Source organism: Tamandua tetradactyla, chromosome 1, assembly GCF_023851605.1.
Source record: "Tamandua tetradactyla isolate mTamTet1 chromosome 1, mTamTet1.pri, whole genome shotgun sequence".
NCBI lineage: Eukaryota > Metazoa > Chordata > Mammalia > Pilosa > Myrmecophagidae > Tamandua > Tamandua tetradactyla.
Genome location: NC_135327.1, coordinates 204025224 through 204042198, shown reverse-complemented (window position 1 = coordinate 204042198; position 16975 = coordinate 204025224). Strand labels below are relative to the sequence as shown.

The 16975-nt window shown below is 48.7% G+C and overlaps 1 protein-coding gene across 2 annotated transcripts in view; it reads left to right on the top strand.

Annotated features, from left to right (window-relative positions):
- Window positions 1–16975, top strand: part of PTPRN2 (protein tyrosine phosphatase receptor type N2) — a 1272212-nt gene that overhangs the window by 1113964 nt on the left and 141273 nt on the right. For both annotated transcript variants that reach the window (XM_077151559.1, XM_077151568.1), the window contains one exon: window positions 13614–13826. In XM_077151559.1, coding sequence (XP_077007674.1) covers window positions 13614–13826 — 213 coding nt within the window. The remainder of the gene's footprint in view (window positions 1–13613; window positions 13827–16975) is intronic.

Sequence of the window (16975 nt, the reverse complement as noted above, 5' to 3'; positions counted from 1 at the left end):
CGCCGCTGTCCGGCGCGCACCCACCGACGCGGCGAGCTGCAGATGCGCCATGCCAGGGCTACTTGCGAGTTAGCAGCCGAGGCTCTTGCTCACGCCTACGCGGGTCGCGCCTCCCAGCCCTCCTGGTGAGGTCCCGGCGGCCACGCGGGGCCGCGATCCTGCCTGGACCACAAGTGCGCGGACTCAGGCCCCGGCTGGGAATGAAGGCCCAGCCCCAAGCCGGCCACCTCAGTGCCTCTCCCCTTCCCGTTAGCGAACGCTGAGCAGAAGCTCCCCGTTCCAGGAAAGACGCAGGCAGTCCCGGCACACTTCCCTTGATGACCCAGGGCCCTTTGACCGCAGGATCTAGTTTTCTAGGAAAAGCGGTGTGGGACTCCCTTTCTTTCGCCTGTGTAGACCCCCCAGGGCTGGGCATCCGGCTCTGCGGCTCGGCGCTGTGACCCACCGGGCCTTAAGGGCACTCCCAGCACCTCGGGTTTCCGGGCCTTCCCATCCTGGAGGTGACTTATCTCCTCTTGGCCCTGGGGTTTCTGTGACCCTCTCTGGTTAGGGAGGTCACAGAAACTCCATCTCCCCCGCCATACACAAACACACACACGCACGCGCACACACACACACACACACACACACACACACACACACGCAGGCCGTTGCTATGGAGAGCCTGGTTACTAGTGAGGCTGAAGGGAAGGCAGGTCTCTCTTCTTCCAATCTCTTCCTTTCCTCCATTGACTTTCTCTCCCTCTGTTCTCCCCACCCCCGCCGCCACCCTTTAGCCTCTCCCGGGTCCCCGAGCCCCTTCCCCGCCTCCTTCGCCCCCCTCTCTCGCTTTCACTATTACCCTTTCCCCTCCTCTTTCCCCTCGCGACAGAAGCTGGCCATAGCCTCCGGCCCAGCGTCGTCAGGGCTCGCGCGGGAGGCCGGCTGGGACGCCGAGACCGCGGGAACCAGAGTCGGCCGGAGGCCCTGAGAGGAGAGCCGCAGGGTGGGGGGTAAACGCTGTCCCTTGGGTCTTTACAAGCAGAGGCCTCGGCGTTGCTGCCCGCCCCCACCCTTCAGAAGGCGGCCCTGGGTGCCTTGGCTCGGGTGTGGGTCCTCACTGCGGGGAGATCTCTCCTTCTCCCACGTGCTCGCCCTGGTTCCACGACAGCCCCAGCCGGGTCCGGCGGGCGAGAAAGGCCGCCAGTGCTGTGCGGGGCCAGGTTGGAGCTGGGGTCTCCGGGACCTCAGCTCTGGGCGCACGAACGCGAGAGGTCGAAGTTGACTTAATCCTCACTCTCTGCCTATTGGGTGTATTGGGGGCGGGGAAGAGTGCACTGAATGAATGGATAACCCTCATTAGAAGCCACATTTTCTTTCGTTTGGCATCCTCCGTAATTAATTTCCCCCCTCTCGCCTGTTGAAACCCCGCGAATCTACAAATAGGCTCTCTTGCCACCACCAGTGTCCTCTGACTGTCTAAGGACTGCAATAGCTTTTAGAGGGTGATCCGTTCCTTTGCCTTGAGGCGGTACTAAGCGCACGACTCCCTGCCCCTTCAAATCCATAAATATAATTCAGCTTAGGCCCTTTGGTGAGAGAAAACAGAGTTCTGGGACACTTTTGAGACAGAGGCAAGCACTTTGCAGGCCTCTGTTGGTGCCTCTTCACACCGCACAAAATAAGTATTGGGAATCCTGGTCCCGCGACTGTGAAGTCACCGGCGGTTTGGAGGCAAGGGCTGGAGTGGAAGGAAGGGGAGGAGGAAATGGTTAAAGCTGTGCGGGGGATTAGGCCCGGGAGTGAGAGTGGGGGTGCGGTGTCTGCCCAGGAGGTGCAGGGAACGCGGGCGCCGAGGACCCGGCCGGGTGTGGAGGCGGGCGGGGGCGTCGGGGTTAGGAAGGGGCTGCCCTTCTCGGCGCGGGCCCGCCGTCTCCAGCTGTCCCGAGCGCCGGGGAACAATGGGGAGGCGGTGGAAGAGGGGGGTACTGGGAGGAGATAGCGGGGTTTCCAGAAAAGGAGAAACTAAAGAGCCCTCCGCAGACTGTCATCTGCATCTGACAAGATCTGCTTCCCCCCACTCCTTTCTTTCTTCCCCTTGTTCCAGCAGCTGTGGGCCTTGGAGAGCTCATTGTACACACAGATGTTGGGTTTTCAGCTCTCCGGCTCTTTGCTGCTCCACGGGGGCCGCCACACGCCGGGGGGTTTGCTCCAACCTGTGGCTGAAGCCCGTGTCCCGGGAAATGGGGAGGGAGCATGTGGGAGAGTGAGAGCGGCTGGCGGCCGAAGTGGCCTCGGGAAAGTGAGGCACTGGGCTCTTGGAGACCGCAGCCGCCCGAGTCTGGGGCCCAGCCCGGCCATTTCGACCACTAAGTCGGCCCCCTCGAGACCTCCCTGCTCGGCCTCTTACGCCGCCTGTTTGACTCGCGCCCCTGCGTCGGCGCGGTGGGTCAGAGAACTTCAGCACACGCGGGCAACTCCAAGCGCGGCCCTGTCGACCCCCGCTCCACTTCTCTCCAGCTCTACAGGGCGGTGGTCCAGACCTGGGCAATTAACTTGCTGGGGAGAAAAGGGAGTAGTTCGGATTCATCTTTAGCACAACAGTTGTTTTTACCGGCGTCTTCTTCCGACGATTTGTGCAGGCACACGCGGTTTGGCTGAACCAAATGGTGGCAAAGTTCAGACTAGTTCCCACTTCAGGAAAGGCGCCTTGTAAAAGGCATCTGAGACCTAAAATACTCAAAAAGGGGTTTGAGGTAGTGCATGTGTGTTGAGGGGAGAAGGGTGTAGTTGTTTATCTGTTGACTTGCCTAGGGTAATTGCAGTGCCTCAATTCGGAAGGGGAGCAATATGCCCAAAGGCAAAAGTGGAAAAACAAACTCGAAAGAACTGTCTGCTATTGATTTTTTCCTTGCAAAGAGTTTGAGATACACTCCCTCCATGAAGAGAGTTCATATTAGGGTTGTACAATCTTTTTATGTCCTTTCTGAGCACACACACACACACACACACACACACACACACACACACACAGAGTCCTACCCTGAACTTCCACAGTATGAAGTAAGATTTGAATGATGAAAGAGAAAAAGACTGAAAAGAAAGAAAAGGCGCAAGCCCCAAGCTATGGCTTTTTACAAATGACTGACAAAGCCAATGTCCATTCATAGTCTCAGTCGGGAGAGGGTTTATCAAGAGCCCCGGCCCCTTAGCCAATTGCTGTCAGCAACATGTGGGGGGAGACATCGCTATAGCAACCGGTGGATGGGCCATGTGCCGCTGCTGCCGCCGCCGCCGCCGCCGCCGCCGCCGGGCCGGGTGCGCGCCGGCGGCCGGATATAAGGAGGGGCCGCTGCGGCCTCGCTGGAATCTGAGCTGTATGCGCGGCCCGCGCGGCCCGGCAGCTCTACGGTGACTGTCCCGGAGCCTGCCGGCTAGTTCGCTGCTCCTCCGCGGATGCCTTGCCCCTGGGGGCTGGGGGCGGAGCGCACCAAGTCGAGGTCTTGCAGCCACGCGCTGCCCGCGCTCGCGGGCTTGGAACCTTGGTTGCTGCCTGCTGCAATTGGAGCCGCCACCGCCGCTGAGCGTGGCACCTTTGTCTTCACCGAGCAAAGAAGTTTGTGATCAGAAGGAGGATTTCCCCCCTGGTTTGTTGTTTCGGGCAGAGGGAACCAGCCTGGCTGTAGGTGACGGCGCTTATCAACCCGGCCGCCGGGGACCAAAGCCCCTCGGTTTTGCACACGCCCCCTCCTTCTTTGGCTCGGGCGCCCAGCGCCGGGACAGCTGCAGGTAACCAGCGGGCGCCCAGTTCTGGGCGCAGGGACTGGCGGGGCAAGTCTCGTCGGTTCCGGGAAGAGGACAGAGGAGTTGGGGTGGAGCAGGAGAGAAAAGGAGGGACGAACGGAGGGGATCGCCAGGCGCGTAGGTGGCTGAATGGGTAATGGGAGAGAAGGGTGGGAATGGAGGATTTGGACAGGCGAATTTGGCATTTAAGAGACCAGTCCAGTGAGTAAAGCTGACCTCTAAACAGGACACCTGTAAAAGCTTCGGGCTTGCTAGGGAGGTCTGAATCTGGGGTCATTCCCCAACTTGGTCTGGGATGGTCCGAAGGGTGAGTCGGCGAGTGGCAGATCTTCCTAAGCACATAGATTGGGGTTGGGGGTGGGGTAACGATCCCGGCCAAGCGCACCGCGGAACCCGCACCAGCAAGGGCTGGAACTGTTGCCTCTTAGACTTCTCCATAAACACTTCTCCCTTTCTGTCACGCCGCCGGGTAGTCCCGGTTGTTCAGATCATCAGGATACAGGCAGGGGGCGGGGGTGGGGTGGGATGAAGATAGAGGCTGTTGAGTGAAAAGCGAGGAAGAAGAGTGATGTGCAGCCTGGATGGAGAGGAGCCAACATGGGGTGGAGGGGGCGGGAGTGTTTCCTCCTAGCCCCATTTTGGGGCGCTCTTAGCTGATCCTCACTTGATTTGGGGACCGCGCCTTCTGTGCCATCCAGAGCTCCTAGCGGGCATTAGGTTAGAGGACACTGGGTGTGTGCTCATGTATGGGCATGGAGGGGGCAAGTGGGATTGTTTGGTGAGAATGGAGGATTCCTCCGAGCCCCCAACCTATCTCAGAATTGCCTCGGAGCGGCCATCTGCCTTCCTCCAAATTGAAATTGAGGCTTTCTTGGGGGCCTTCCCTGGGTGAGGTGGTCGGCGTTTCTTGCCCAGAGAAAAGAAACTTCTCACGCGGAGCCGTTTGAATTAGGGATATTATTTCATTTATTCATTATCCATCTGTGTGGTTCTAAACATCTGAATGTATGCCTGTTTCGTAGTATTAGAGAAGCTTTGTTCGAGACAGTCCAGCGGACCCCAAAATTAAGTGTTAAAGCATCAGCAAAACAGCTTTTAGAGCCAGAGAAAGTCTCCCGCCCTTTTTCTTGATCAGACCAGATTCGTATTCGGCTCAGTCCCTCCGCTGAGAGGCGCTAAGCCAGCCGCGCGTCCTCTCTCACGCCCACTCCGCTCCATGCTGGACAAGCAGGGAAGGGTCGCTTTTACAGTCGCCCGTGCTCATCATACCCATCTACCCCCTCAACACACACATACACACACACAAACACACACACGTCACGTCTCCCCAAATCCAGAAGAGGGCGAGAAGCTGCCAACAGTGCCTGTCTCACAGCCCGCGGACAGGAGTGCTGAGCTGACCGGGCGCGTAGACGTCCCTGAGGCGCCCATCCCCGCGACCTGGACGCTGAAGTTTAGTGGTGCAGCCGCCAGTCCTCCTGCCTGAGTAATTCTGCTGTCACCGCTGTCATCGTCTGCCCTGCCTCCAGTCCTTCTCCTCCTCCGCGGTGTCTTACGGCTCTGGGTTTTGGTTGGGGATCTAAATCTGGAAGCAACGTTCCACCCTCGGGTTCTGGGCGCCGACTTTGCGCTGAGCCACGCGCTCGCGACCTCGACGCCCTGCGCGCCACAGGGTGACGGGCCGCGCGCGCAGCCACCAGCCACGCAGTCCCCGCCTCCCTGACGCTACGGGGTTTTTCCTCGTAAGCCCCTGTCTAGGCAAGCCTTACCTTCCTGGATTCAGTGTGTCCAAACAGGCTTTCACTCGGGGTTATCCAAGCCAGCTCCTTCCGAATTTCACAGTTCCTCGGAATTTAGGATAGGAGGGAAAGTGCGAGGGAGGTGAATGGTGGGGAGGGTGAACTTTCCTTTTTATTACACACAGGGAAAAAAATGACACACACACACACACACACACACACACACACACACACACACACCAGCCACTTGGCCTCCGAGAACGAAGGTGGAAGTGGGTTGGGGTAGTGCAGGCAGAGGAGATCTGGTCGGGGTCTTGTTGAACTCCCTGGGTTCTTGGTTTGATGCGGTCGTTGTTGGGGGTATTAATCCCTCCTGCGCGGCCCGAGTGGCCCAGAGCGCTTTGTGGCTTGGGGGAAGGTTGGGGCGGCGGCATTGTGAGCGCGCGGTGAATGGGAGACCGCGGGCCGCGCCTTGACCTTTCTCAGTGTTGTGAATAAACGGCGGGTCCCAGGAACCCATCTACGCTTTATGTCCAGCTCTGTCGACAACACTTTCCGACCTTTATATAGATCTTATAAATAAATAAGGTGGGAAAGGTAAGGAGGGGAGGAGGAAGGTGGAAAAGCCCTAGGCCTTTCGAGTACCTCCTTACCCGGGATCGGGGGAAGGTGACGAAATACGCAATTTCTGGTTCCCTTCATCCATGTTCACTAGTGCCACAGCAGCGTCTACCAAGCGAAGCTAGACAAATCTTGGGGGAGGGGGGAGGGGAGAGGGTATCCTCCCCCGAAGAAGGGAAAGCAAAAAGTCCCAACCCTGAAGAGAATTTGGTTCTGATGGGGAAAAACTCATTCTTCAAAATTAAGACGTTATTTTACTAAGCACCTGATTGTGAAGATGTTCGCGTGTGTCATGCAAGACCTCAGGAACCAAATATGTGTGCCAAACTAGGGGTCAGGGGCAGGGTGCATTAAGTTTACTGGCAGAGTTTGAGTTTTAATGGAATAAAAATGCCTCCAGTAAATCTGAAATATAGCTATGAGCATATCTTGATGGGCCGATCCATTTCAGCCTGTTCTAAGCTGGTTGTCTGTTTTCCCTCTATCATACCCGAGACTATTTGCTGTTTATCAAGCTCTACTAAAAATTAGTTCACAGCAGGTTGTTGGGAATTATTCCCCCCTTCAAGAATCCGTATCGTAAGTCTTCCCTGATATTTTAAACAGACTATTTCCCAAAAAAAAAAGATGTTAAAAAAAATGTTTAAAATGGCAAGTAAGCAATTTATTATCTTTTATGTATTTAGTTTTATTTCTATGACTGAACAAAAACTCAACAAATAGCCCCTTTTAAAACAGCATATCCCAGCTTATTCTCATTAAAGTTTATATTTAAGAATAATTCTTTTTTGGAGAGTCATTTCTTTTGCCCATATAGGCTTTTTTTTTTTTTTGGCTACTTGAATGGCAGATTTGCAAGTACAATTTCATCTGCACAGAGGAACAATAGCTTTCAGTTGCACAAAGGATTTCTCCCACCCTGAATTCAGACCACAATGCCTCTTGCTCTGATAATAGCTTCTGAAAAGATTTTGTAATGCAGAGAATTAATACATGATTATTTCCGCCTGACTTCTCTCATTTATTAGAATTCTGTGGCGAATTCCAAATTAAAAATAGTTCAGTTAACAGCTTTTAAAAATACTTTTTAAATATTTTAAGGACCCCCCCTTTATTTTTAAGTTTGATCACTTGCAGTGGCCTGAAAATTCTTCAAGATTTTGATTAGCTTTAAGTGATAGTTACTAAATTTTAGCAAGTATAGTTTGGTAAATTCAGAATGGAATTTCCAAATAATTTTGAAATGATGCATCTAGCAAACTAAAGACAGGTTTCTTATAGCAATCCATTGGTAGTCACTAACTAAAACTAATTTCTAAATTCTACAGGGGGAAAAAGTTCTTTACAATGATAGTAGAATGAAAGTGCAGAAAAACACAGGATGACACCGGATTTACAAAGCAAATTCCTTAGAAATAATGCAAATAAAAACATCAACAACATTAGAAGTTTAATGTTGGTGAAATTAATGCCTGTATCCATACTTTTTTTGGTACAAGCATACTTTGAAATTGCAAGTCAGTGACTTAAATAATGAGTTGCACTTGTTAACTGATTAAATTACACAGCCTTGGAAGAATATTAAATTTTGCTAACTTTCAACGAGTATTCATTACCATAATGTATTTGTGTGACTACCTCAGTTCTCATAATCAGGTTTGAGTATGGACTGTTCTTTTATTCTTTTCTTTTCTTTTAAGCATACAAGATGGACAGTTAAAAGAAAGTTTTGAAGACATTTTACCATAAATGGCCCAGAAGATGATGTAAGGGAAGTCCCCTGCACCTTCACTTATAAGCACAGATCAAAATAATTTACATGGGTCAAAACATAACTGTAGATTCTAGTTTCTAAGAGCAGTTCCACAAATTGACCATCTATGGTCATTCATTTCTTTTTTAATCCCAACTTTTGCAATACTTTATATTCTAAAATAGACATATTGTGGGTAGAGTTTGTTGAGTGGAAGAAATTTTATATTCTAAAATAGACATATTGTGGGTAGAGTTTGTTGAGTGGAAGAAATATGCAATACTGTACTCACCTTACTGTAAAGATACATCTAACTTGATATAACAGTTGACCTAATTATTCCTGATTATTTAGAAAATCATACTATTCTTGCATCCAAGGAATTTAGTATTAAGTGCTTGTATGTGTGTGTATTCCTACATCCTAGGACACACAGATATGCGCATGCTCATTGTGGGACCCCACTTCTGAGACATCCTTCTTCCTCAACTTTCTTTCTCCTTTCTCATTCTCTCCTGTCTCCAAATTCTCAGCAAACCTAGTTTCTATGTACATAAAGAGGTGTTCTGCTTTTAAAAGATGCCTGACTGTAAATGTCAAAGTCATAAATATTTAAACATTTTCTTTCGATTTCAAGTCAAGACTGACAAAATCCTTCTAATTGGTCTGGGACTTTCTTCCCAGCCTAGCCCAAGAACAAGATTTCAGAAAAGAACCTGTGGTTCAGACGCAGTAGCTCAGCCGTTGAGGCCACTACAGAGGAGCAGGCAAAAGAAGGACATGACACCCACCCAATTACACCAGGGACAGAACTGCTGGATCAAATTCATTTTTAAACCGGTATTGGACTCATTTCTTTCTTTTAAACTTCACGTTTAGCAGGAGATTTAAGGTATCTTTTAAACTCTACCAAAAGAAAGGAAAACATAATTATAATCTGATTTAAACTTAAATCACTATGCCAAAGTGGGAGTTCACTTTTTTCCTTTAAAAATTTGGAATTTCTACACATTTCCGTTTCTTCAGGGATTCTTAAGACCTGACTTGCAGCCAACAGTTCTTCCTCAGAATTGGTGTGTACTTGATAAAGTCTCTAGTTTCTTCCCACTTTCTTCCCGCCGCCCACTGAAATCGCTTGCGTCTCCCTCCCGTGCAGCGCTAGGTAGCACGCTCGGATCCGGCAACTCCGGGTATGCGCGGGGTGGGTGACCCCCGGGAAAAAGAACTTTTCAAGTTCCATGTGAGATGCTCACGGGCCAGGCGCTGCCGTCCCAAGTCGGGACGGCAGAATTTCCTAGCCGGGACTAAGCACCTGCAACCCCAATGCCAGATTCGGTCGAAACTTAGCGGTACTCTCCACCAACCAATGTCCTGCCTTCCCCTCGCCGTCAGATCCCCTCCTCTCCTTCCGCCAGACACGCACAGACCGGCAGTTGATCTCCATCCTCAAAGTCCGGCGTTGGCCTATCGTCACCAGCCGCCTAGTCTGAGTAGGAGGCCCCGCCATCATCCGCTTGCCAGTGTTTCCAGTTTCACCTACCCCGTCTCGGGCTGGAGATTAGGTTTGGGGAAGGTGAAACTAGGGGCGGCACCTCCCACCGGCCGAGGAACCACGGGCCACCCCTTCTCTAGCAGCGGAGCGGAGGCCGCGCACGGATGAGCACAGACTCCGGCAGCTGGGAGTTGGGAGAGGCTGGAGAAAATGGAACTCAAAAGGGTATTGGATCCTCCTTCCCTTCCCCCCTTTCCTTCCATTCTCTTCCTAGAGCGATTGGGACCCAGCGGGGGTTAGCTGGAAGGAGGAGGGAGTGGGGGAGCTCAAGGAGGACAGACCCGGAGCTCTTTCGGCAGTCTCTATCCTTGACATTTTTATTTGACCTTTTGATAAATCCCAAGCGCTCTCTGTGAGGGAGCAGTAGGGAGAGGACCTGTCGCCTTGCAGCGTTGGCAAGGCCTCGGCTTCGCTTTCCCCGCCCGCGGATTGAAATTCATAATAAACCATAGGCTAATAGCAAAGAACAAAGTCGGGCCTCGGCTAGCTTTACTTCTGGGTGTTGCGGGCGTCTCTGGCGAGCTGCCCTGCCTCCCTAGAACTAAGCTTCTGTGAAGTTCCCAAAGTGAATCGCCCCCACTCTTCTTGGAGCAAATCGGGGTCCCCCGCTGCAGAGCCCGGAGCCGCTGGGAACAGCAGACCTCCGCCCAGCTGAGAGATGCGATTAAAATGCCAAGTTACAGTATATGCACAAGCCACATGCTTCGGAAGTGCGACTTTGCTAGCTTTCCATGACCATTCACCTTGAAATAAATTAAAACACTGTGTGCACGTGTGTTGCGCTCTTTAAAACCTGAGTAGCTACGTGTATATTATAAACCGCCGGGATCATCTGGCCCCCGCCCAGCATACAGTCAACTCAAAGGTTAGTTTAGGGTTACCTGGAAGTGAATGTGTGTGGTATGCAATTTGCTCATAAGTGTGCGTGTGGTCGTTTGTCAGGGTGTGCACTACATAATGTGTACATTATGGGAACACTCATGAAACCAGTTTGGTTGTAGAGCGTTTGCGTGAGCGTTACATCTACGTGCATGAAAGAAAGGTTTGTGAAATCCCTGTTCACAAGCGCAGACATAGATCTGTGAGCTCTGTATCTTCCTGCGTGCCTCTGTGTGTGTAATTCCCCAAATACGAATAATCGGCTATCGGTTGGGGCGTGCGTGGAACGGCTCCGCTGCGGTGTATCCGTGTGTGAGGGTGTGCGCGTCTCGAGAGCTGTACTGCCGTGCTTCGCCGGATGAATCCGAACAGTGGAGCATCCCTATACGCCGGTTAGCGCCGGTTTTCTTTTGTTGTGATCCCCTTGTTTGTCTGCCACCGCTGAGGCGAGGGGTCCCGCTTCAGGGTACGGCAAAGTGAGGGGTCCGGAGACGCGGCTGGAACGGCACCCTGGGGCGCTCACCCCCGAGCGTCTCGATGCGCGGACCGCTCGGTGCAAGGGGGCAGCCGTCGCGCCCCTCGCCCTCGCCCGGCGGGGAAGGGCGCGGCGTCGCGAACCCTAGAGCTGTCACCCAGACCCGCGCGGGAAGGGCGAGGGACCCTTCATTTTTCAAAATACCGTTCCATTTAGATGTAGATTTTGACCTCTCGAGCAAAGCGGGAGGGAAAGTCGGCCCTTTCGGCCCCGTGCTAATCCCGGGCGGCAGCGGGGAGACTCTCGGCTTCCAGTTCCCGGGCCTCGAGGCAGCGGACCCCGTGTTCGTCGTGCACACGGCGGTGGGGGTGTGTGGGGCGGGCGTCCTCCGGGGGCCGGAGGGCTCGCCACTCGCGAGTTTCGGCAGCTCTTCTTTCCCCGCCCGACCGCCCTCACTGGAAATCTGCGCGCCCCTCCCGGCTTACCCGGCCGAGGGGGTGGGGGCAGCCAGCGGGCCAGCGGGAGGAGGAGCTGGAGGCGGCGCGCAAGGCCCCGGCGGGTGCCTCTTTAAATGTGCCGCGGGACAGACTCGAACAATCAAACGCTGCTCGCTGGAGAGGAGGAGGAGGACCCGGGCGGGCCCCGGGGGTTGCCCCTCGATCGCCGCCGCTAGCCGGCCCTCAGGCCCGGGGCGGCCCAGGCGAGCCACTCTCGGTACCCCCCGCTCCAGGCTGCAGGCGGTTTGCTCGGCGGGGAGGTAGTCTCTCCCCTCCCCTCCACTGCCTTGATTATGCGGCGTCGTGGTTGGATACCTCCTATTTATTTATTTGGTTTTGGCTTCACCCCGCGTGGGGAGGGGGCGAGGGGATGTGGTGGGGGGAGTGAGGCGCGGAAGGGACGGCAGGGGTGGGGAGCCTCGGCTGCCTTTGGGGGTGGGTTGGACGGGTCTCTGGAGTGACTTATTTCTGGCAGCGGCTGTGTGTGCCGGGGAAGGAGGGGGCGAGGAGGAGGGGTCTGGGGAGGAGGATGGGAGGGGGGTCTCCTCCTCCGCACACTCCACCGCGGAGAGCGAAAGTGCTGCGCGTCCGGGACCCAGCAGCAGCCAGAGGATTTATGGCTTGTACGAGCTTCGGGAACCCGAACCGTACGTCCGCATCTCGCCGCGCGCGCTCCCTTTCTCTCCCCCTCCCTCCCTGTCATTCTGTGTCTCTCCCCACTTTCGCCCCCTCCTTCTGCATCCCTCCCAACCCTGTTCTCCTCCTCCTCCTCTTTCTTGTACTTCCACCTCCCCTCCCTTCCCTTCTCTCTTCAATCCACCTCCCGCGGTTTACAAACCTAACCGTCCTCCTCCGAGCATCCAGGCAAGAAAATCTGGGAGTTTTTTCTCATTTAACCCGCGTTTCCATTAACTCAGTCCCAGCACTAGCTAATCCGCTGTACCGAAGGCAAAAGGAGGCTAATTAATGACCAGCTTTTCCAGTCAAGACCAGCGATAATTGCTTTGGTGGCCTTTATGATTACAAGATAAAAATGGACCCGGCCTGACATAAGAGGCACTGTGTACACTGCAAGACAGGAGGAAATTAAGAGTTGGGTAGCTGAATACGGAGCAGAAAATTACTAATAGAAGAGAGATAATGAATAGGCCGGTCAGGCATTCATGGGGAAAAATCCATTTTGTTACCACGCGAAATTAGGTGGTGGAAAGGAGTTTGCTAATTGTTCTCATCTTGTAGCAACCAGGACTGAGGCAGGGGCGTGCTTTTCAATTCATTTCCCTAGTAATTGTGTAAGGGGTGTGCTGGCCAAGTGAGTCTCGCTGCAATTTGCGGGGCCGGTCTTTTTCATTTTCCTGTTGCGTTTTTAATTGTTGCTAATATGCCTTATAATGAAGCTAATGAGGGGAAATCGTGGTACAACTTTTAACACATGGAGACAAGTGAAATGCACAAAAAAAAGGATTTTCTCATATTTTTACTTAACTGCTCCCTCCCCCATCACCCTGAAACAATTGGAATCTGAAGGAGTTTGGAACACTTTTTACACCGCTGAAAACTCAACATCCTGAATTTCTTGAGGTTCCTTTCAAGGAAAAATACTTTGGTATGAAAGTGTTGGAATATGTGCCGGGCAGGCACTCATGTAGAGAGCGACTTAAATTGGTCTGGATTGTACCAGTGAATATGACTTCGAAGGCAAGCAGAGAAATCTCCAGGAAGTCAAATCACCTGAACTATTAACAAGAATATTAATATGAAAATTAATAAAAATCGGTCCCCTATTCTGTTGTGTGCTAAAGAAATTATTTGACTTCTTTTGCTACTTTTAGCCACAACATAGTCTAGGTATTCCACCTTTCCTTTTCTCCAACTCCCTTTCCTGCCCTCATTCCCTCCCCACCCCCACCCCAAACATTTGTTGTGCATGATCTGGATAAATTGCTGAATTTCCCTCTGTACCTGTTTAAATGAAGGGATAAACAATTTATTTTACTTAAGGTAGCAAATTGGCTGCCAAATACTTTACATTGTTCAGTTTGAAAAATGGCTGCTATTAAGGGAAAAAAAAGTTATGCCTTTAACTTTCCTCTTGAAAATGTTGCAGTCCATATGTAGTATTTTGGAATAACTTCTACTGAGAGGGGCACTGTTTTGTATCTCCCTTCTGTTTTTGTTGTAATGCCAACACAGCATTGTGTTGTGTTGACTTTTACGCTTGCAAGCTGTATTTTAAAGGGATGTGTCTCTTGGGTTTTTAAGAGGTCATGATTTGTTAAAGCACTAACATGCAGCCTCTTTCCTTTTTCTGCAGAAAAGCAAAGTGAGGCTTCTGCCTCATCAGGTAGAGGAGGAAGACTCCACCAAGTTCATTGTCCTCACCCTGATCTCCATTGCATGCATCATTGGGGTCCTCCTGGCTTCAGGGATCATCTACTGCCTACGCCACAGCTCTCACCACAAGCTGAAGGAGAAGCTTTCCGGACTAGGGAGTGACCCAGGCTCAGATGCCACTGCCGCCTATCAGGTAAAAAGAGACTTTTAAAATAAATTGCTCTGTTCAGGTTATCAACTGGATAGATTATTTAACTTGTCTCTGGCCCCTCCCCCATTCCCAGCAATGGTTCATTTATTCATAGTTTAGGTTCTTTTATGATGACAATTTGAAATTTCTCATTAGCATTCAAGTAAATATATTGCAACTGCAGATTTATGGCTCTATAATAATCTTATGCTGTTCTTGGATAGTCTGGTGTTAGCTGGGAAAGCAAGTTGCTAATTAGAAATGTGGAAAAAGAACAATGCATGAATTATGTATTATCTGTTATCTTTCTTAGTTTGGCCACTATTAATGAAAAATGCCAGAGTTGTAAGACAAATTGGTTGTGTGGATGTTGGAGATGTGGATGTTGGAAGATGTCTCTTAAATCATCGACTTCCTCAGGGTCTTATATGGAAAGATCCCTTGACCTGATCTGTTGCCACCCTCTGCTATTATTTGGATAAAGTGAAATATAATGCTGATAAATGGGAGGTAAACCAAGGATGTCTCCATGAGAACAATGGTGGCAGCTGTGTGTTGGTAATACAGAAATATTACAGAAAGATCTGGAAAATGAATTAGAAACCAATGAGAATGTAAAGAAGGCAAGTTCAGACCAAATTAGGCATAAAAATTTCACAGAATTTTTATATGTATTTCACATTTAATAGAATCCTGTAATGAAAATATGCCTTCAGTTTTAACAGCAATGGAAGCTCAGACTATGTGGGAGACAGGGCATTTGATTTCCTCTAATATTAAATACCATTCAATTCCAAGTTTATTTTCCCATTTGAGAAAGTAAATGAATTTATTTAATTGGCATTTTAAAAGTTTAATAACTAAACATTTGCAAAAGTTTGCTCCCATTGAATTTGACTCTGTTTTCTCTAGTCATATGACTAAAATGCCTTGTAAATTATGCATCATATTTTATGATCATATAAATTAAATATTATTATTCTATCATCAGAGTTATGTTGGGACAGGAGGGGTGGGAGCTCTTAAGCTCTTTCCAGAAAATAGACCCCAAATTGCCCAGCCATGAGCCCTTTCTGAGTTTATATGAGCTAGCTTTTCTTTGCCCTGTGGGCTACTCTGACCCTGTCTGACATAAAGATGCTGTAGGATGAATTATAAAATCTCTTTGCTTAAAAGAGACCAGGACGTATCTTCTCCCATCCCTAAATTCTTCTCATTGTCATTGGTTTGCGAAAACCTCTACTTTTCTAAGAGAGGTTATAAGCCTGGTCAGTAAAATCTTTTCTATATAAAGAAATAGCAACATCAGATGTGTGAAGATGGCATTTCGGTAGCTTTGCTTCAAAGCAAAAAAAAAAAAAAAAAAATCACTTTTGAAGAAGAAGCCTGAAAAAAAAAAGTTATATAAACTAGTAAGAATTTATCCAGAAATTCTACCGAGAAAGACCATCAATATAGGAAACCAGGTCTTCAAGGCCAAGATTGTCAGTGCATAAATAAATTATCACACCAATTCCTTTCCATGTGTGAGAGACAGAAGATCCTACTGGTGTAGATTTTTAGAAGGCATGCCATCCTTTGATATACTTTGAAGTTCAAATATAAAATATTGATAGAATGGAAAAATTGGACTTCCAAGTAAAAAGAACTAATTTTTACAAAAATGTAGGTTGAAAATGAATATTTGAACTGAGTTTGGATAATTAACAGAAAAAACTCTTCCCAGTGACAGCTCTAATTAATAGTATCTGTAATTAAAATCGTGCCCTTCCAGCAGAAAAATTGTTTGAATTTCTTGAAGTGACCTTTTTGCTGTTCCTCCTGGGGGCATGGTGGTTAAGTTGATATTGATTTTATAATGAGCTCTGGTTTGTTTAATAAGAATCTGTAATCCAGACAATAAATGAAATGTGTGCTTTTCTTCAATCCAGATTAATAAAAAAGGAGAAAAGGAAAAAAACTTTTTCTTTAAAAATATGATATAGGAAAATTTGGAAATGAATTATTTTAAAAGTTGACTGTCTGGCTTAGTTTTAAAATCACTACAAAATACCCTTTAGGAAATGGCTTTGATTAAACATATGGGTTTGCCCATCAAAGTAGACTGTTTACTGGTGAGAAAATGCTTGTGCTAAGATATTGTATTGTTTGGATCTCTTTTCTTTTAAGTAGAGCAGAACTCAGCAAGTGGGAAGGAAGAATACATGAATTTTAGTTTTAAATTTAGCTGAGTAGGGTATTAAGGACTCAAACTGTGGTTGCTAATTAAGGATATTTACATTTGAAAATGAAGCATGAATTAATTCATTCATGTATCCATTTTTTATTTGGGTTTTCTATAGCTACCATTGATACCCCACTTCGAGTTTAAAAATTTGTCTAAAAAGTTTCAAAGATATATCAAAAACATGAAACAATAAATTTCAAGAAAAGTATCCTGTTAATTCAATTTCTTTATTTATTTAAAAATTATTGAACTTCTATACTTAGCTAGTACTACAGTAAAAGTCAGGTTGTGGACATACCTCATCAAAATACTCATCACTGGTTTACAAGGAAAATTGAACAATTTGATATTATACTTTACTTCATGTGGATGTGTTGGAAACATTCAATTCTTTTTGTTGTTGTTGTTTCTAAAACAGATTTAGTGTGTTAGTTTACAAGTAAGTGATCCCGGAATGCTAGAATGGCAGGTGGCAATATAATAAGTTTCATTAATGTCAGAATTATGACATTCCATTTTAAACACAAGAAATATGTTCTTATGTAGTATAAAAAAGAATAAAGGAAAACCAGAATTCTGATAGAGTATGAAAAGGAGTGAAGCTCAGAGTTGCTGTTTTTGGATGAGGCATCGATAGCCTCTGGTTGCATGATTTCTTCTCCCAAGGGAAAACAAAAAAAGAATAAACTTGTTCTTTGTGAAATGGCACAAGCATTAGTATTGTTGCAAGATTCTTCTAGGAGGTATTGGGAGGCAACTCATTTTGTCAACCTTTGTATTGACCTAAGTATTTGCTTAGAACAGCCTTCATAATGCTTATCTTATAATGTACTTTTCAGTGAAGTCGTTGGTAGTTAGTGCATGCACGTACTTCATCATATAGGGCTTTGGGTTATAGTGGATTCATGAAATATTGCTAATCAAT